This window comes from Caloenas nicobarica, chromosome 2 (genome assembly GCF_036013445.1).
Source record: "Caloenas nicobarica isolate bCalNic1 chromosome 2, bCalNic1.hap1, whole genome shotgun sequence".
NCBI lineage: Eukaryota > Metazoa > Chordata > Aves > Columbiformes > Columbidae > Caloenas > Caloenas nicobarica.
This window is the reverse complement of record NC_088246.1, coordinates 96,028,917-96,050,537: the sequence shown is the minus strand read 5'-3', so window position 1 is coordinate 96,050,537 and position 21,621 is coordinate 96,028,917. Positions and strand designations below refer to the sequence as shown.

The 21,621-nt window shown below is 41.3% G+C and overlaps 1 protein-coding gene across 3 annotated transcripts in view; it reads left to right on the top strand.

Annotated features, from left to right (window-relative positions):
• The first annotated feature begins 704 nt into the window (after positions 1-704).
• The window catches only part of TMEM245 (transmembrane protein 245), an 87,356-nt gene continuing 66,439 nt past the window's right edge, over positions 705-21,621 (top strand). For all 3 annotated transcript variants that reach the window (XM_065628418.1, XM_065628417.1, XM_065628416.1), the window contains exons 1-5: positions 705-1,335; positions 13,241-13,358; positions 14,586-14,687; positions 15,639-15,746; positions 21,226-21,441. In XM_065628418.1, coding sequence (XP_065484490.1) covers positions 712-1,335; positions 13,241-13,358; positions 14,586-14,687; positions 15,639-15,746; positions 21,226-21,441 — 1,168 coding nt within the window. In that variant the 5' untranslated portion in view covers positions 705-711. The remainder of the gene's footprint in view (positions 1,336-13,240; positions 13,359-14,585; positions 14,688-15,638; positions 15,747-21,225; positions 21,442-21,621) is intronic.

Genomic DNA, 21,621 nt, shown 5'->3' with positions numbered 1-21,621 from the left:
AGCAGGTCGTATAGGATTGCTCCAGGTGGGTCCTGAATGTCTCCAGAGAAGGAGACTCCACAACCTCTCTGGGCAGCCTGTTCCAGTGCTCTGGCACCCTCAAAGTAAAGAAATCTCTCCTCATATTCAGATGGAACCTCCTGTGCTTCAGTCTGTGCCCATTGCCCCTCATTCTGTCACTGGGCACCACTGAAAGGAGTCCGGTCCCATCCTCTTGACACCCACCCTTGAGATGTTTATAAGCACAAATAAGGCCCCCCTCAGCCTTCTCTTCTCCAGGCTGAACTGACCCAGCTATCTCAGTCTCTCCTCATAAGAAAGATGCTTCAGACCCCCCTGTAGCTTCTTCTCAGCAGAAGTGACGATGGCGCTGGAAAGCACTCTGCGGCAACCGAAGCGGGAAGGACGAAATAAAGGACCTCCAGCACACCCCCCCGCCGCTCCGCCAGGCCCGGCCGCGGGAGGGGGCGCTGCCGCCGGCTCTCCCGGTGCAGAACTACATTTCCCAGCACCCCTCCCGGCCGGCAACTCCCCTTCCCCGCCGGGCTGGGCGCACGCCCGTGCCCGGGGCCGTGCGGCGGCACTACAGCCCCGGCGCTGCCGGCCGCCTCTCCGCGCCCTCGCCCGCGGCGCGTCGCGTCGCGTCGCCCCCTGGCAGCGGCGGCCGGAGCCGCGGCCGTGCCCGGCGCTGGGCGGGAGGGGGCGGGCGCCATGGCTGACAGCGGAGAGCTCCCGGCGGCTCCGGCCGCGGCCCCTGCGGACTCGCCGGCGCAGAAGCGGCGGGCGGAGGGCTCCCCCAGCGCGGGTGCCTCCGGGGCGGAGGGCGCGGCGGCCATGCCGCGGCTGCCGCTGAGCGGCCCGGGCGGGGCGGCGGGGATGTCGCTGCCGCGGCTGGAGAAGCCGATCAAGCAGGCCTTCTACAACACCGGGGCGCTGCTGTTCGCGGGGCTGTGCTGCGGCGCCGCCGTGCTGGTCTACTTCATCCTGGAGGCCTTTCTGCGGCCGCTGCTCTGGGCTGTGCTCTGCGGCACCTTCCTGCACCCGTTCAAGAGCTCCCTGACGGCGCTGGGCCGCCGCTGGCTCGGCCGCCTGCACCGCTCCCGCACGCCCGTCCTGCTGGCCGCCCTCCTGCTCCCCATCTGCTTCGCCAACTACGGGGTGGAGGCGCTGGGCGAGCAGGTGCTGCGGCGGCGGCGGCTCTTGCTGCTCCTGGGCGCCGGGGGGCCGCTGCTCTACGGGCTCTACTGCCTGGGCAGCTCCCTGGGCGTGCAGCTGCTGCTGGCCCAAGCCGCCCGCCTCATCTGCCAGGGGCTGGACTACTTCAGCAGCCAGTGGGTGAGTGCGCCTGGGGCGGGAAGGGGTTTCGGAGGCGGCCGATTTCCCCCGGGGCGGGGAGCTGGGGGGCTGCCGGCAGCTTCCTCCGCCCCGCCTCGGAGGTGCGCGGCCCACCGCGGGGGGCTGCGATGTGGCCGCCGCCCCCGTCCCCCCAGGGGCGGCTGGGCTGCCCCGGGGGCGGCTGGGGGCGCGGTGCCGGCCGCCATCTCACTTGTTGCGCTGCGGTCGCGGACGTTTAAAATCGCTAAGGCGCATGTTTGAAGCCGTCGCACCCTTTTTTAATTTTTTTTTTTTTGGGTTGGGGGGGGGAAAGGACGCGGAAAGTGTCCCCACAGCACGCGGGCGTGACTGCGGCCGCGGCGCCGCTCGGGGGTGCAGCAGCGCCTGGGGTTCCCCGGGGCAAAGCACCAGCTGTCACCGCGTCGTGGTGGCGTAAGGCAAACCCAGCCTTCCCTGCAAAAAAACGTCTGTAAAACGGCTTTAGAAAAGCTCCCGACTTGTAACCCGCGGCACAGAGGGGTGCTCTGTCTAACCGAGTGGGTGCAGCAGGAGCAGATACGTTTTCTCCGCCGATATTTTAGTCTCGCTGCAGTTTTGAGATGCTGTTCTGTCAAAGGTAATTCAGGTGAGGTCTTGGGCAAGCACCGACTCTTGTTGAGCTGTAAGATGTGTATTGAGTGTTGTGAAACAGCAGCTCGGCTCCGCGGGTGACTTGGGGTGGGGAGGCATAGATTTGTTTCTCAGTATACTGATTTTTTTCTTTTTTTCTTTTTTTCCTAAAGTATCAAATGGTGCAAACTCAGTTTGAACGTTAAAAAGTAAAGCTGTTTTTTTAACTTAGAAATTTTACTTATGGTAATAAAGATTCTGGGAGACTGCTTTTCTCTGTGGTGCCTTCAGTTGGTAGACTAGTTAAAACCTCTGGCAGGACTTGTTTTCACTTTGTTAGTTATAATTGAAAATGCAAAAAATACCATATATCTGAAGTAAATGGTTATGTGAAAGTGTAGAAGTTCAGTAAATTATAGTTTTATTAGATCACAGAATCACAGAATGTTAGGGATTGGAAGGGACCTCGAAAGATCATCTAGTCCAATAACCGGGCTGGAGCAGGAACACCTTGGTGAGGTTACACAGGAAGGCATCCAGGCGGGTTTTGAATGTCTCCAGAGAAGGAGACTCCACAGCCTCCCTGGGCAGCCTGTTCCAGTGTTCCGTCACCCTCACTGAGAAGAAGTTTCTTCTCATATTTAACACCTCCTGTGTTCCAGTTTGTACCCATTGCCCCTTGTCCTACCATTGGTTGTCACCGAGAAGAACCTGGCTCCCTCCTCGTGACACTCACCCTTTACATATTTATAAACATTAATGAGGTCACCCCTCAGTCTCCTCTTCTCCAAGCTAAAGAGACCCAGCTCCCTCAGCCTTTCCTCATAAGGGAGATGCTCCACTCCCTTCATCATCTTTGTGGCCCTGTGCTGGACTCTCTCCAGCAGTTCCCTATCCTTCTTGAACTGAGGCGCCCAGAACTGGACACAATATTCCAGATGCGGTCTCACCAGGGCAGAGTAGAGGGGAAGGAGATCCTCTCTCGACCTACTAACCACCCCCCTTCTACTACACCCCAGGATGCCATTGGCCTTCTTGGCCACAAGGGCACAGTGCTGGCTCATGGTCATCCTGCTGTCTACCAGGACCCCCAGGTCCCTTTCCCTTACACTGCTCTCTAATAGGTCATTCCCCAACCTATACTGGAACCTGGGGTTGTTCCTGCCCAGATGCAAGACTCTACATTTTTCCGTGTTATATTTAATTAAATTTTTCCCCGCCCAACTCTCCAGCCTGTCGAGGCTGATGTATGATTGGCATGCCCAGATTACTTAGTGTCAAAGACTGTTTTTAAGCTGCTCTAGTTCTTTAAACAAACAACAGCATGCACTCCCCTGTAGGTGGAAAATGATGTACACGGTTTAATGGGAATATAGGGATATATGAAGATAAAACCAAAGAACTACCTAAACCTGATCTTTTTATGTGGGCAAGAGAGAGGAATTGTCAATAAAAAAGAACCAAAAAACCAAACCAAACAAACAAAATCCCAAGCTATAACAAGCTTGTCCAGGCTTCTGATTTTGAATTGCACATGTTCTTTGAATATTAATTTTATCCCTTTGGCGGAACTGGTGCGTGCTGATACCTCAAACACAACTTTGAAGGTGTATGCCTGAAAAAAAAAAAAGTAATAGATCTCCTGGATGTACTGAAAAAGGATATTTTGAGCTATTTCTAGTGTGAATAGGATGGACTGGAGGATGTGTTTTGTCTCTTGATGGTGAACGAACAGTGGAAGAAGGGATTTTCTTGGCTTTCCATGCTGAAGTGTTGTCATACACTGGAAAATGTCAGGAGAGATCTGTTTCGGGTCTGTTTTGTACTTAGAAGTATAATTAAAGCTGAGTAGATAGAGACACTCACTCTATAAAGAGGCAAGACGCAACCCTCTACCTTCAGCTGAGTGGTAGAGGAGTGTAAGCATGGCTTGGTACTGATGGGAAACTTTGGTTAGTTGCCACACAATTTACTTGATAAACTTAAGACTTTCCTGTGCATTGGCCTACCCATTCTATTTTTAATAATTCAGTGATATCACTACATTAACTGACTTGGCTAAGTCCAGCCTTTTATTCAAACTTGGTTGATTAAGCTGCACTTACACTGGGTACGTATAAGGGTATGAAAGGAAGTTGCAGTGATTTAACCTCATAGCTATGGTTGTAATGCACTGCTGAGTGTCTGTGCATGCTCAGTGCAATTTTGTTTAACAGTGTCTGATACTTTTGTTTTGCACCGGTTTTTCTATTATGACACTTGTGTTCATTGAAGTGCTCTTAAGATTTTAACTGAGGAAAGGCTAAGTTCCCAGAACTCCTCTGACTTGAGTTCCGTTGGAAGATTTTGGGTTCATGTCAGAATAACTGACTCATGGACTTCCTTGAGCAAACCAGTTGCAGTAGCTTTCCAAGCAAACTGCTTATGTCTATTTCTGGGACCCTACACAAGAAAGAAACTGTGAGCTTCCCTTTGTAAATAACCTCAGCTCAACCTGGAATCACCTGTATGCTTTACGGTGTTTCGCCATTCCAGTTTTTTTGAATTTTGTACTTACCTGAGTTGTATTATCTCAGAGCCGTAGCAGAAAAACTGAATTTTATCCATGCTGCTGAGGAGCCTTGAGCTGGATCAGTTAATAGCATCTGCTCTAGTTAGGCATTTTAAAGCTGTTTAATTGCCCTATTATACTGTAGGACTCTGCATGTGTACAGTCTACCTGTTAGCTGCACAGGAATTTGGGGTATTGCGAGTCAGTTTGCTCCATTGCATTGTTCTTCCCTGGGATCTGAATCCTTCATGGTTCCTTCTGTATGTTATCTGGCATGAACATTACAACTATTTTTGTTTGTTAGATACTCTATGTGATAAATAAAAGTAATGGTATTTTCATTTCTTGCACTGTTTCTTTTTAGCAGCCCACTAAGCCAATCTATATTTCTGTGTTTTGAAATATTTTGATACAGAGTAACTTAATTAACATAAAATAAGTAAATTTGTCCCTTAGCGAAGAATATGTTCTTGCCAAGAATATGATATATAAATCATTTATTAAAAGCATAAAAGAGATGAACAAGTGTGAAACCAGTATCTGACTATATTGTACGTTTGCAGCAATGGCATGTGAAAATGTCATAGTAAACTGTAGCTTGACACCAGTGTGTTACAGAGCTTTCTTGTACTGTTGTCCTTAAGTCTGGGAAAGCCATTCATGGTGTTGATGAGTGAAGTTATGCAAATGGCTGTGTTCCTGTCTGTGGTTCTTAAGTCACATCTGCAATTTTACCCTAGATACCTCCAGGATAGGGCTGTTTGATAAGTGATTGCAAAACACTGTATTTGAAGAACAAGTCCAAGATCTTAGGTTAGTCTACAAGCATCTTGTTCCCACTGTCTCCTTTTCTTTCTCTTCATGCTTTACAGTTCCTGCATGATCTTTGAAGAAGCTTGCTCGAGAAATGTAGTAGGCTGCTGGGCCTTAAAGCTAGGAGCTGGTTGTAAATTCCAGATGAGTTCCTTGCTCTGATTCCAGCTTTCTCTATGGCTCGTTTGTAGAAATCTTACGTAGAGGACATGCAGTCTACATGAACTTCAGTGATGTACAACAGGGAAGGTGAATGCTTTTCTGTGTGGGGTTTTTTGGTGGTTTTTTGGTTGGTTGGTTGGTTTTGGTTTTGAGTCGTTTGTTTGTGGGTTTTTTTGTGAAAAGGAGTGGGGTTTGTCCCATAGTGGACTGAATATACCTGGCATGTTTATATGCTATGGCAATTTCAGCATGGTTACCCTTGTAGTTAGCATACCATCTGCAGACTAATCTTGGACTTCCTTGTCATCCTAGCTTTGTAGCAAGTATGCTTGTATCCAGCATTGTATCTAAGGTACAGGAAATTCTTCTGCTTTGTGGCAAGAGTTCAAACTACTTTAGCCTGATGTTTTACACTGAGGGTAATATACAGGAAATGCCAGCTATTGGTTGTATTTTTTTTCAGCAGGGTTCACATGCTCATATTTATTTAGAAAATAGTTAGTTTGTCCCAGCAGATGAAATGAATTATACAACTGCTCTACATTGACTCTGAAGTTCATCCTGGTAAATTAAATTGGATGCAGTCATAATTGAGAGAGTTCTTTGGAGTGAACTTGGTTACAGCGCTGTCAAAATCTTTCTCTCATGGCCAGTCTTTCTTCCTTGGTTTGTCACAAGTTACTGGTCAGGGTCAGAACTGTTTACTCATGTGTGTGCATGTCACTGTATTTTTGTGTCTCTGTACTAAGTACAACTTGCGTTGTTCTGGCGCAGTTAGCATGCAGTTAGGAGATCTAAACCATCCTTTCCTCACTACAGTGCTGGGCAAATCTGGAAACACTGGAAAACTCCATTTGTGTTGGCACTAGATGTCACCAGTCCCTAAAGTAACCCTTGCAGACTGGAATTCTTAGACATGCTTCTTGCAAATGTTTTGGGTTTCAGGTTCCAAGATGCTTGGTTTCCACAGTGCTGTTGAATATCACCTGTGGAGGTAAAAAAGCATTAATATTTTGTCAAGTTCACCTGATGGGGTAATTTCTATTCTAGCAAAGGAAAGGGTTAAGTTTGACTATAGTGTAGGCATAACTATAAATGAGAAGAAGAGAGTTCTGATTTTAAGGTGCATATAATTTCTGTTTCTGGAGTGTTTCAGTAGGGGTTTTTTTTGTTGGTTTTTTTTTTTTTTTCTTCCCTTCCTTAGAGCAGGCTTGCAGGTTTCTAAAACTTGCCCAGCATAAAAAAACTCACACCTGAAAAAGCCCTTAAGTATTCTTTCTGCTGTTTATATTAATCCTTTCATTATTTGGTATCATGGCATATAAATCATACAGCTAGGTACTAACTGCAAACATATCTTACCAAAACCACAGTTTTGGGTTTGTTTTCACAACTTGGTAGAGATCAACTGTGTAGAGACTACATGTGGCCTATTTAAAAACAGGATGGGAAGGGTCAGGGAAAGACTGAGGTGTCAATAGTGTTTTCTTTTCCACCTTTTATTTTTCCCTTCCACACCCACCCCCAGCTTTGGGAGAACCTGCTGTGAGGTACCTTTCATGAAACGGCTTGTCGGCTTATTTAGATTTATATGTATAAACTGCAGCCCCAGGCACTAAGTGGAAGCAAGCATTGAGCCTAACGATATGCGCTACATAAAATTAGTTATATTTTTGTATTAATATGTATTATTTGAATACAATATTTCTTTTTCTACCACCTCTGAAATGCATGGTTATTACGGAACTGTCCAGCAAAATTTCAGCTGTGCTCTCTGTAATAAAGCAAGAAGATGAAGAAGTTGCATATGGTGAGGAACAATCTCTTGTCAAAGTGTTGTCATGTAGTGTGTCAGAGGAGTGCTACTCTGTCTGCAGGGAGAGAATTTGATGTGCTCTGAAAAACTCTTTTTCACAAGTGAATCTTGAAAAGTTTGATTTCTGAATAGCATTTTTATTAATGAAGTTTCTCATAAATAACATCTGTACTAAGACAGAAAAAGTGAACTAAAGGGGGAGCACTTTCAACATCCATAGCTGCAGGCTTCTGGATATCTTAGATTTAATGGATTTCCTTAAATTCACAGGGTAGGAAATGTTGCAGGACATATTGAAAATGGTTTTAACCTGTGTGTGGCAGTGTTGATTCTGATGGTCAGTTCTCTCCCCTGTTCCAGGATTCTAGTTGAAAGTTCATAACGTTGTCATTTCAGAAAGGGGTAGTCCAGCTAAACACCAGGCTTCTGTTTCACATGGTTTAGCAGTCTGTGTGTTAATGCCAAACATATCTACATGGATATATGTCACAACTGAGGGTTCTGGAAGAAAGAGAACTGATGTGCTGTTCTAGGCCTTTGGGTATAGGACTAGGAATAACCCAGTCTGTCATGTTTATGTGTACTTGTGTTCACTTAGGAAAAAAAAAATCAGGATGTCATTTACCTGCTTAGATAAATGGCAGCTTCCTTAAAGAACAGAAGAGGTGGTTGAGTTTGCTCTGAGGTGGGCAATAGTATTAAATGCGTGATTAGTTGGTTTGGGATTTTTTGGTTTTGTATCTGTTCAACAAAGACTGTTTCTATGCTAAGTGAAGGACAGTTATACTTTCTTTATTCTACCAAACTCTGCACATTGTGGGATATTTCTTCCTGTGTACTGTGGAATGTACAGTAAAGCCACATGGAATCAATTTTGATTCTGGAAATTGTCATCAAAATGACATTTTCATAATTCCTCGCCTGTCTCACTATTATTGTTTAGAAAACTATTTTCAAATGAACAGAAAAAAACCCCACTGTGAGGTTCATATGGAAAACACAATTTGGCTTTCAGCAATGCATTTAATGCCTTGTGTCACTTCATTTTTCAAGCCCAACGCTATTCTGCTCAGCTTTTGCAGTGGGTTCATTTTCCTTCACTGGCCTGCATTGACACTGAGGAGGAGGTAGGAGTAATGAATTGCTGTCATAAGATCACTTCTTCAGCCAGGGTTGCTCAATGCAGCACTGTTTTACAGGTTTGCAAAAGTGCCATGTGAATGTTTGGTCCATGTTTTTAAGGATTTCCTATTTTAAGAAAAACTAAGGAAAATCTATATTTCCAAAGGAAAATTTTATTTTTAAATGTTAAAGGGAAGTGGAGAGGTAGTTAGGACTTTTTTTTGGTCATAATCCTGAAACTAACTGGAAACTAGGAAACTGTTTGGGTTGGATCCATAGTTTTGTCAAAGAGCTTTAGATATCTCAATTTAAAACAAACAGACAAAACCAGCCAACAAACAAAATAACCAAACACACACAAAAACCCAAACCCAAAACAAAACAAACAAAAAAAATCCCACCAAAACAAACCCTAAAAAACTTTGCCCTGTGATTTTCGAGTGGAAAAGGGCAGCCTGGAAAAAAACCAAAACTTTGAAATGGCAAAGAAAGGAGGTAGAGCTACAACTTGAAAATAAAGGAGTCGAGACATGCCATTTGGTAGGTCCTGAGTTGTTAAAAATTGGTAACTTTTGGAAGGTAGGCAAAAGAAGTTACTCTGTAGGTTATTCTACTCAGTCTTCACTGTTGCGTTTACCATGGGCTGGTTTGCATGAAGCAGGTAGGAAATGTGTTCCCTGCAGGATGCTGAGTTGTTGGGGCAACGTTCTGCAGAAGGCTGAGTCCTTCCAACAGCTTTACTGCCCGTGAGGAACTGTTCTTGCTTATCCAGACTTCTGAGATATGCTTCAGTTGCCCCATTGTCAGTGCCTGTCTTATCTCTGTGAGTCTGTTTAACTATAACTGAATTAGATTATAAACTCTTGGGGTTTTTTTTCCAGATAGTTTTTTATCAGCTGTGGGAGCTCGAGCTGGCTGGTTGAATGTTGAAGCTGGTGTGCAGAAGAGGTGGGACCCACCTGACTGGCAGTGGGAGAAAATGAACCTCCAATAGCAGTGAGCTATTATTAATAATTAAGCTAATCTCTAAAACCTCTCCCTTAGAGATTAGCGTGCTGATAGGAAAAAAAGGGGAGTGAACTGTGTAAATAAAGAATTTTACTCGTCAATATAAATGTGGTCAACAGTTGAGTAGTAAGAAAGAGTTTTCTCTCATTGAAAAATGATGCCAAAGCCACCAGTGTCTCAGATTGTCAAATTCTCTCACCTTTAATTGGAACTGGATATAGACTTTCAGTAGCACTGGTGGTGCGATCATGCTGATAAATCCTAGACTTTCCAACACTGTAATTTAAAAGAAAAAACACTGAAGCAGATGCTCGAATGTAACATAAAAGCTGCATCTTTCTATGGTGTAATTTTGCCTCCAGTTGGTAATTTAAAGAGAACTGAAGCCCTTCAGACTTGCCTGGACATCTCTAAATCTGACCTTTTAAATTTGCCACTGCAACCCGAAAGTGGATGCTGAAATCCAAGAAGCTGCCCTGCAGTATTCCAGCTGGTTATTCAGGGAGCAGGCAGTTTTACTTTTTATGTCTAAAGGCAAACCAGCATTTCATTCAATTTGCAAGGGGTGCTACAAAATGCAGAGGAGATGTGAGAAATGTGGTATTTGCTGTCTGTTCAGACAATGAAGATGTGTGAGAGAAGGAAGAAGGAAAGATTACAGCATTAAACTATATGTACTAGAGTTAGAATCAGAATAATTTTGGTTGGAAGAGACCCTTATTGAGTCCAACCATTAACCTAACTCTGGCACTATACCATGTCCCTAACTTCAACTACAGGTCATTTAAACCCCTCCAGGGATGGTGACTCCAGCACTTCCCTGGGCAGCCTGTTCCAAAGCCTGATAACCCTTTCTGTGAAGAATTTTTTCCTAATATCCCATCTAAACCTCCTCTGGTGCAACTTGAGGCCATTTTCTCTTGTCCTATCACTTGCTTTCTGGTAGTTGTAGACAGCAATAAGGTCTCCCCTCAGTCTCCTTTTCTCCAGGCTAAACATTAGAGTTAGATTGTATTTAATGATATAATTAGAGTTATGCATATCTATAAATATTGTGAGTGAGTAGGCATTTAAAATCTCAGAGTACGTGGTGAAAGGCATCTACAACTGACTTCAGCTTGATAAATAAATAGTTATGGTAGCTAATGTATTCTGCAATATCAGAAGTGTTACTGGTTAGCTGTATACTCTCATACATCAAATTTATAGGCATTTTGGTTTAGCATGGAATCTGTATCCATTCTAGTTTCAGTGCAGTAATTACAGTAGCTTAACTTTAATGAAAGTAGGCAATATCTTTTATTCTTCATTTCCATGGTGTCAGTTGTTGAGATGGACATGTAATAGTAAAGAGGCTATTAATATTCTCATGCTCTTTTAGCCAAAATTATTGGAGGCCATTCAGAAAAACAGTGAGAAAGGTTCCATAACATGCATTTAAAGGGTTAAGGGGAAAAAAAAAAAGATAGGCTGTTGCCAGCTTAATATGGGATGAATTCCTAGTCCATGTCAATTTAGATTAATTTGCTTTGTCGGTTGCTTTCAGCTATGAATTGTTGGAAGTAGGCTACCCTAGTTCCCATGCAGCGTAGGGAAGTCCTTGGCTGTGACATTAACTGATAAGGAACTGATTACTCCATGGTGTCACTGATATTAAACTTCTTGCACCAGTCAATTTATTACATAGTTTTTTCACGGGGCTTCAGGATTGTTATTGTTTGATCTTGGAAACAAGATAACTTGTTTATTTTAAAATAAGCTATTTCTCTCTATTAATAGAACTAAGAAATACTTTTGCTTGGATCATCTGCTAAGCTTTTAGAAATGAGAACTGATGAATTATTGTAACTTATAACACCAAAAATTATTGAATACCTAAACTCTGAAATGCTAGCTTCTAGTTCAGCTACCTGGACAGCTAAAAGCAGTGCAACATGTTTTGCTTTGTTGGCTGTTAAACTTAGGTTTATGCAGTTTTAGCCTCCTTTTTTTTGTGTGTGTGTGGGGGTTTTTTTTTGTTGTCATCATTGTTTTTTTTTAATCAGACAATTTAATATCTTGAACTTATTGAGTCTTCTATTTATAGTTTATCATTAAAGTTGAAAGCAAAAGAGAAAAATTGGCTTGATGCAGCAGTATTTATCATACAAAGATGCTGTGTGGCTTATGTTAGGGAGTAGGATAGCATCTTCACGCTGAGTTTTCTTGCAGTTACGGTTATGCTGTAATATGCCTTGTGAATGAATTTGTTATGAACCTGTGCTGTTAAAGGGGTGCTGCCATGCATTTATTTTTTTGTTGTTGTTCATTTGTTCATGACTTTAGTCTTAATGTCTAAGAGTTGTGTTAGTTTTAGGCATTTGTCTTGAGTCCACATTTGGCCATACACAGCTCTATTGATGCAAAACAGAGCTACTCATAGCAGTGAAAAGTTGGACTGATCAGCTTTGATGAGAAAGATGGGTATGAAAAGGGAATACATTTGTTCACGTTTCTTAAGCTATTTTAAATTGCCTTGCGCATATGAGCATTCCCCCTGAAGTTAACAGAGTACATCACTGCTTGTTGGCTGAATTCAGCACAATTAAGATTTCCTCTATGCCAATTAGGTGCATGGGAGTAGTTGCACAAACCTGCTCTTCACAGGGACTGTTTCCTCTTCAACGTGAGTCATACAGTGCAGAGTAAAGAGGTGAAAGCTCTTGCGGTGTGTTCTGATGGCTCATTCTGTGCATCTGCTGGTACATTCTTACTTCTTACAGTGACGTCTGATTCAGCAGATGCTGTTAACAGAAGTTCTGTTTAAACTTCATTAGGCTGTATTGATTTATAAGTGTAAATTTGAAGGTGTCTTTAGCTGGTTGTGGATAGGGAATGTTTGTTGACTTTGGGCCAGAAATGTCAGATTTTTTTTTTTTCTCTTAAGAATGCAACATAGTATTTATTTTCACAAGTTTTCATATCTTATTTCGTATCTGCTGAGTAGCTGCTTTTCACCTCCTGTTGCCTCTTCTGGTTTCTGCTTGATTCTTTTCAGTATTTTCAAGCTCAGATTCTTCATCCGAAGTTTCTTAATTAGAATTCTCTACTGTGATTTATCTGATGAGCAGAGGTGTAGAAGGCAGTGAGAAGCAGCAACAGCAAAATCAGCAATCTGTCTCTTGATATGTTGTCACAGACATTTTTCTGTATCTTTAGTGTTTTTAGTTAAATATTTGATAAAATTCTGTGTCACGAGTCGTTTAAAGGCATGACTCTTTTGTGGAAAAACACTGCTGAGGAACAGCAGTTTTTGTTCTGCTTCCTAATGGCTATGTTTGGCTTAAAGCCCCCTTTGTCTCTTTGGACTGGAACACAGGAGCTGGCAAGCTGCTCTGTGCTGGAGCGACTGGTGCTCTGCTGGCTCTGTCTCCCTGTGGCCCCACCGGTGCCACTGGTGGCCCCGTTTCATTGAGGTTCTTACCTTTCAGTAGTAGTTCAGAGTAGCTGCTTGGTCTCAGCTGCAAAAACATCTTCCTTCAGGGTTTGTGTCCAGCAAAGCATGTACACTGCCTTGCATTAGACCCATGCTGAAGGCAGACCAAAGATGTGTCTAGCTTGTCCTTACACTTTGTACAAACCTTACATTTCTCTTACGTGGAGCAAAAACTCCTGTAATTAGTTGACAGTTCTGAAATGTAGGCCTCTTAAAGAATTAGAACCTGACCTCAGTTCTCTCAATATGACGGGGGAGTGTGCACGTGTGTGTATACACACACACGTCAAAATATAGCTGTATTGTACTCCTGTATGTATACATACCTGTGTGTATCTTTTTCTTAAAGATATGGACGCTGGTAGTTGGTTACCTGCTAATGGTTTCATTCAAGTGGAATATAAGCACTGAGCGTTACTTAAAAGCGGTCTCTGTCCCTGTCTGGATTATGCTGCTCTTTCACTTAGGTGAGTAACAAGGAGTTATTATTCTATTGTGTCTCCTGGGATTCTGTTGTCTGGCAAATAAAGCTACTCGCTTGCCCTTCTGCTGAATCTGTATAGTGGAGTCTTAGCTGACATGCAGGCTGTTTTCTCTGCTCAGTAATTCTGGCTGCATGTGGCCAGCAGAGAGTCTTGGAGTAAGGAATGGGAAGGCTTCAAGATGCTGAACAACATACATCTTCTACTCCTTCTGCCCAGTTTGTACTTCCCATGGCTTTCCCTTATTTGACTCGCAGACCTGGTACTGAGTCCCTGACAGTGAGGAAGGGCTGGGGTTACATGTGGGTGGATTTAGACATACACTTGTGAAGATTTTTAATATTTGTATTTTCTTGAGAGCCTGCTATTAACCAAGGCTCAAGCTTTACAATGAGTTTCATGGTAGTAATAGAAGAAAAAAAAAATGCTATCAGTAGTCAACAAGCATGTTGATATGATATCAACAATGTCAAATAAATCTACTAGTAATCTATATAATCTGTTAATACAAATATAACATTATAGTAATCTATCAGCATTAGATTTGTTTTACATATTTAATATAACAGATTGTCAGATTATATTATCATATCAGAGAGTTTATGGTAGAAGTATCATGGAAATAATAGAACGCTATCATGATGGAAGGCTTCACAGCGTACTTCAGGATTTACTTTGCTTTAGCAGAAGGTTTCAAAAGTTGTTCTGGCTATGTGGGGACACTTTCCTGAGGCTTTAAGCTACACGTAATGGCTTTGCATTTGCTTACATTTTGACAGTCTTGTATTTGCTGGGAGTACGAGCTGAAAAGCCAAAACCCAAGAAGGCACTGCTTGATGCCACTCAGTGGAGATCTAACATAAGTGTAGACTTTTTGGTGGAACTCGATTTGCCTCTGATATCTAAAATGTTTTTATTTTGTGTGTATTTTCATGTAATTTTGCATATTTTTTTAAAAATTGTTCACTGTATCAGCATAGTTTAAAGTCACTGAAGTTAGGAACAGTAACAACTTGGTTTATTCATTGAGAAACTTGTGCATCTGTGTTTTACATTCTTCCTTTTCATGAATGTAGAAAACTTGTTTGCTTTATGACACTTAGTTTCTGCCCAGCTTGTTCCCGGTTGATGTGGTACCTTTCTTGGTTTTGTTAAATGTAGAGTTTATTAATAGTGTACTTGTGAAAAAAACCTCAGTGCTCTATCTTTCAGCTTCTGTGGCAGGTTCCTGGAGAATTCCTGTTTTTCTGGTTATAGTTGTTCTGATGACTGTAGGCATGTTGCACGAACAGCAAAAGGGAAAGGAGTCTTCTGGTAAGGAACAAGTTACTATTTCTTTTATTGTTAGAGGCAAAGGTTCCATAAAGTCCAGTGAAAGAATCTGGACCCTATCACTGTAAACTCAATATCATATGGATTGCAAAAACTTACTATAAGTTTTTTTAGTATGTTTGTTTCAAAGTGGTTTACTCATGCTGAAGTGCATCTTTTATTCTTTACAGAAAATAATTGTAATAGGCCGATGTTTCTTTTCCATAGGAAAGCAGCAACTCTCATTATCAAACCTGATTGCTCAAGTTTACAGAATCCCGTATGTAGTTTCAAGCATACGGAAAGCCCAGGAAATTTGATATCCGAGGCTAATTTTGAAAGAAATAAGCAATATGGATTGGGTAGCTCCTATAATATTGAGTATGAGAGAAACAGAGACAATTCCATCCAGTCATTAATTTTTAAAAAACAGTTTCTTAAAACTGTGGTTTGTGTTTAGATTTTGAGAAAGATAGGTTTTGCTTGTTGTGGGTCAATTTTGCAAAAAACAAATGCCAGGTGTTCTTTTCCAGTATTAGCTGTATGAATATTTGGGGAAACTTTTTTCCTGTTTAGCTGTTTTGTTTAGCTGTTGTAGTTTTCTTGAAACTCATCATAATCTTGGTTAATAAAATTTGATTATCTGCTATAAAGATTTTTACATTAATCAGACTGCCAGCAACAGTGAATGACTTAGTTGGTAGCAGTTCATTAGTAGGGAAGGTGTTAAACAAATAACTGGTTTTGTGTTTTGGCTCCAAGTGTATTATAATACTAAAATTGTTAGCATGCATTCCTCTTTGATCTTACTGACTGCATATAATACATATTATAAAAACTAACAGTGTCTGTATAATTTCTGTTGCCTCACAGCTTCAGTGGATATCAAGCAACAAATGAAGTGTTTTAAGACTTAAGCTTTTATTTGTTTACATACACATATATATTTTACAGGGGCAGAGCTTCGTGGTCAGATGATTTCCATTGCTGCTTCAACAATTGCCATGGCAATTTCAATGACAGAAGATGAGTCCAATAATGAATGTTCCTCACAACCCTCAGGTGACTGAATACTCTGTAAGAAACGTTTGAATTTGCTCTAAAGGCATGACATTAGAGGGAATTAAGAACAAATTTCAAAATAATTCCTATCCTCTTCATCCTGTCCAAAACAGCACATTGATATTTGCCTTGTGAAACAGGCTTATTTGTTTTTAAAAATGTTAAGAAGACAATAATATAAAAGCTGTCTTGCAAATGATGGTTTACATGTGTAAGAGTCGGTCTGAAGAACAGTACATTTATAATAGAAGGCCTGACTAGAAGGAATTTTTTTAAGAATAAGGGTATTTTTTTCACCTGTTCTTTATTATTATTATTTTTATTTTTTCCTAATCTTCTTTTGATTTGTTGGCACTTGGGAGATATAACTGGATTTCTGGACCAGGTACAGACAGACTAGAATAATTTTTGTGTACATCACAATGACAAAAAACCCATTGGTTTTCTGTTCGAATGTGGCATGCTCAGTGTCTTTCCTGTAGTGAGTTTACTTGACATTAGCTTGAGTCATGATAGAGTCATGATAGTTTCACTTGAAATAACACAGCTATAAATCTATAAGAAATGACTTGAAAGAGTTGCAAAGAAGATGTTTAGATGTCCATCACTGATTTTGAACCTTACCATCATTTTTCTGGGTAGGCCTTTGATGGAGAAGATACTAGAAAAATAAGTTATTATAGAGAGCTCTGGAAATTGAAAGGTTTCATCCATTTGCTGCAAGTAGACAGAACAGGTCATTCAACTTGACAGAATGTGAACTTCCAAAGTTTTAATTTGAAATTGCCTGTGTCTAAGAGTTTTCTGCTTCGAGACTGCATGTCGTTAATATTGTCTGTAATGTGTAAATCGTGCTCCAGAGGAGGAAACATAGCAATTGTGCAGGAGAGAATGCTTTGAGCATGTGGCTTTAAAAACTTATGCCTAAAGGCTACCATTTATGAAATTAAAAAGTTACTTCAGCCACCAGGTGAAATGGTGTAGAACAAGCTCTTCAGAAATCTTTCGATGAAATGTAAACACACTTCCTGATTTTAAATATGTCAAAGGAAGCTGCGCTTGAAAACATGTTTCATTTTTAAATATAAAAAAGGTAGCTTTAGACAACTTATTCTTTTCTTATCTTTGTTTCTACATTTTACATAACTATCTCAAAAACAAATATAGAATCCTGAGAATGTTATGTCCTGAAATTTGAGAATGGAGCATCACTCTAGCCTTTAATTTTGGAAATGAGATAATTTATTTTAGCTGGCTTTTGAACATCTGGTCAAGCAACAGTCTCCCACAAATGTGCCATGTAAATGATTGTGGTTTTGTTTGTTGCTTTTTTTTGTTTTGACTTACACAACAGGTTTAATTTTTTTCTCTTCAGGACAGGTTTTGTTTTGTTGGTTTTTTTTTTTCTATTTTCAAGCTGTAACCTCTCTTTGCCAAAAGAAAAACTTCAGTGGTTTTACAAAGGGGTTTTTTTAATGAATGTTTTTTAATTTGTTTTCTTGAGACAGTCAACCAGATGGTTTTTTTGTCTTGCAAATGCTGTTGTTTTTCTCCTTCAAGACAGGAAAAGAATAAATATGAAGTTTTCTGTTTACTCCTAACAATAGTTCAAATAATTTTCCAACAATCTGTTGCAAATTAGCATTCTATTCTGTGGTATGTGTTAAGCATCCTTTTGGTCATCTTTGATTTGGATCTTCTGTATGAATGATGATGAAACATTATTCTTGTACAGCAAATGGCTTTATCTGCAGGGTTAAGAAATTGCAACTCTTTTGGTTTTCCTCTGCGGTGATTTTTAGATGTTTTGTTATCTTGCTTTGGAACTTGTAGTGTAACACACATCTATTTTATGAGAAGTGTAGGATTTTGGAAGTTTTCACATCTTCAGCCAACTGTATAGCAGACTTCAGGAGGAGATCTTCCTTATATCTATTCTAAATATGTCTGTGGTTGTCAAGGTTGACTAATTATCAGTAACAGTAAGAATTCTTATATTGTATTAAATCAATTATAGTACAATCAATGCTTCATGTTTTTCTATTCTGCTTACACTTAAATTTGTTCATGAAAAAACTCAGAGGGGAAATGAGCTGTGCTGATTTTGTAGGTCTTTCTGAACACTCATGTTTTTCCTTATTTTGTTGTTGAATACTGATACTTAGTGTTGGGGGTGAGGAGTTTAATGATAACCAGTGCAGGTGGTCTAACTTGTCCTTCCTGGTGTGCCAAGAGTTTCTAGATGATACAGCAAATGAGAAGTCCACAATTTAAGAAGTAGATACCACTGCAGTATTTTGTTAGCTGCCTTGTTAAGCAAGATTCAGTTGTCTCGTTTGGCTTGAATATGATAGCTACTGAAATCCTCAAATGTATCATGACTCTTAGCCTCCCTTTCCTCCACCAACTTCTTTATTTTCTTAAAAAAAAAAATCTTTTTCTCTTGAAATTGCAGAGGGATGTGGTTGTTCATGAAGGAATACCTTCATCCTGGTGTTCTGAAAGACATTAATGATAATAAAGTCACTATTTCACCTAACCCTCCGTTTCTTATGACAAAAACACTTTGTCTTTTCAGGAAGACTTCTGTTTACAGGTAACTTTCTCTGCCCTTATGGAAAATGCACGTCTTTTTCTCTGAAGTGTAGTTTGTATGGTAGGGCTGGCCTTTACCCCCTTGAGACATAGAATCATAGAATTGTTTTGATTGAAAAAGACCTTTAAGATCGTTGAGTCCAAACATTAACCTGACACTGCCAAGTCCACCCCTAAACCATGTCCCTAAGTGCCACATTTAGACATCTTTTAAACACCTCCAGAGATGGTGACTCCACCACTTCCCTGGGCAGCCTTTTCCAATGCCTGACAACCCTTTCCGTGAAGAAATGTTTCCTAATATCCAATCTAAACCTCCTCTGGCACAACTTGAGGCCATTTCCTCTTGTCCTATCACTTGCTACTTGGGAGAAGAGACCAACACCCTCCATGCTACAACCTCCTTTCAGGTGGCTGTAGACAGCGATCAGGTCTCCCCTCAGCCTCCTTTTGTCCAGGCCAAACAGCCCCAGTTCCCTCAGCCGCTCCTCATCAGACTTGTGCTCCAGACCCTTCACCAGCTTCATCACCCTCCTCTGAACTCTCTCCAGCACCTCGCTGTCTTTCTTGTAGTGAGGGGCCCAAAACTGAACTGAGGATTCAAGATGCAGCCTCACTAGTGCTGGGTACAGTGGCACAATCACTTCCCTGGACTTACTGGCCACACTTTTCCTGATGCAAGCCAGAATGCTCTTGGCCTTCCTGCCCACCCGGGTACACTGCTGGCTCATGTTCAGCTAGCTGTCAATCAACATTGCCACATCTCTCTTTGCCAAGCAGCTTTCCAGCCACTCTTCCCTGAGCCTGTAGCACTGCCTGGGGTTGTTGTGACCCGAGTGCAGGACCTGGCACTTGGTCTTGTTAAACCTCATACAATTGGCCTCAGCCTGTCGATCCAGCCAGTCAAGATCCTTCCGCAGAGCCTTCCTACCCTCAAGCAGATCAAGAGTCCCACCCAAGTTGGTGTCATCTGCAAACTTACTAAGGATGCACTCAATCCCCCCAGCCAGATCATTGATTAAACAGAACTGGCCCCAGTACTGAGCCCTGGGGAACACCACTCGTGACCAGCTGCCAACTGGATTGGGCTCCACTTACCACAACTCTTTGGGCCCAGCCCTCCAGGCAGTTTTACCCAGCAAAGAGGTTTGCCAAGAAGCACTCCACCTCAGGCTTCTGCTGTGTTTAGCTGCTTGCAGAGTTCCTTCTTTCAGGTTGCATGCTGTAATTCCTTTGGGAATATTCTAAAGTTCCACCAAATATGTTACCAGCAACCAGCTGATGTTTCTGTCATGATCCCAGTGTCTATCAGTTGGGTAAATCAATAGATTTGCGTTACCGTGTTAGTGTGGTGGGGAAGTTTTTATAAGCTCTAAAAATAATTCCACTTACTTGTAGAACACCAGTGCAGACTTCTACAACAAGAGAAGAGTGTTTATCCAGTGTATGAGGCTGCAGAATTTGTCACTGACTACTACTGTACACATATGAGAAATCGGTCTTGTCTTTTTGTACATTCTAGCTGTCATGCTTTAGGCCAGGAATGGCTTTAGTGACACAGTGCAGCTAAAACTGCATGTGTGGAACGTAAGTTGTTTGGCTGATATGCATGTAATGTATTGTAATACAGTTTTTACAGCAGTTTTTCTTTATGGGAGGAAAGTGGCTGGTGTTGATGGGACACAAGTCCAGTGAAAGAGTTGTGTTCATTGCTTACCTGCTGCAGTATGTACCAGCATAACAAATTGCCTTTTATTGTTCAGCATAGAGTAACTTTTCAGGATTTCTTTTGTGTGCATTCTTCCACTATGGCTACAAATTTTTCTCAAGTAATGGTGTGTGGGAAGTCTGTGCATTTTGCCACCAGCATGGGGCCTCAGGGTAAGTTAATACTGGTGTTCTCAGGGAGAGATTCTATATACAGCGACTGAAGATGGGTTTGGTGTCACCCATACTAGACAGATTTACCCATTAAAAAGAGAAATAAATCAATAAATTACTGTGTTCTTTATACAAGAATTTTAATTTGGACATAAAATTTTTGCCTGAAATTACTATTTACTGTTTATCTGTAAGTGCATTTAATACATCAGTTTACATTTTTTTAATTCAATTTCGTGTTTACTAACAATGAGAGAATGACAACATTTGTTGACCATTCATTTATGCTTGCTGTTGTTACTAAAATATTTTACACAAGCAAGTAATTTAGGATCACAGTGTGAGTGCTCTGTTTGTAGTGTGAGTGTGCAGGAAAATAAAAAGTGCAGTAAGAAATTTGTAATATAAAAGCTTTCTCTTCAGTGTTTTGTTTAAATGAGCTTTGAGCAAATCTAAGATTTCTTTTTGAGTACTTGAAGTAAAGAGAAATCAAAGATTTCTTTTAAGACTTTTGATTTCTTTCAGAAGTGAATTACACTTTGTGTTTTTCAGGGTTTTATGGTTCTTTGATAAAATGTATTGGGCTTGTAATTCACCTGCAGTGACAGGGGGCCTCTTAGAGGCTGTAGTATTTTTTCTTCTGTCCTCCTCCCAGCCCTGCTTGGCGTGGTGTTGCATGATGTGGGAGAGCTTACACAGCCCTGTTCTGGCTTTTCAAAGTTCAGATCAGTGCCAAGGCTGTATCTGTCTTATAGAGAAATTACAAAAAAACCCCCACAAACAAACAAAACCAACCAACCAAACCCCAAAACAACAAATAAAAACTCACAAAAAACCCCAACGAAACAAAGTAAACCCCAAACCAAACAAAATCCCAAACCAAAACAACAAACCCAAAACAACAGCAACAACAAAAAGGTTAATTTGGGACTATGGAATGTATATTGTTCTGTGATGAACATTAATGTGATAATTTCCAGTTCTTTGTTTGAATTTGTTTTAGGAGCAACAGAAGGTGATCGGTCTCCACAAGCTTCATCATCATCTTTATCCTCCTCTTCATCCTCTTCTGGGAGCAGACAAAGACCTGAGATTGGAGCTTTTCTTAGAAAAAAGAAAACTAGTGATATTTACTTTGTTACACTTGTGTGGGCCATTGTCATTGTCCAGATCTGGCTAAATTTCTGGATTGTGCAGCTATTGCCCGTGCCTTTTGCAGGTAATAAATCAACTTATTGTATTTAATATGTATTAAATGATGACTTTGGAGAGCCTTAGGCTTTGTGTTTAAATAAAATAGAAGGAAAGGCTTGTTAAGGCCTTTTGTTAAGACAAGATGAATTAGAGCTTCAAATAGGAAGACGGATGTGCACCGTCTGTTACCGTGTAGTAGATAACT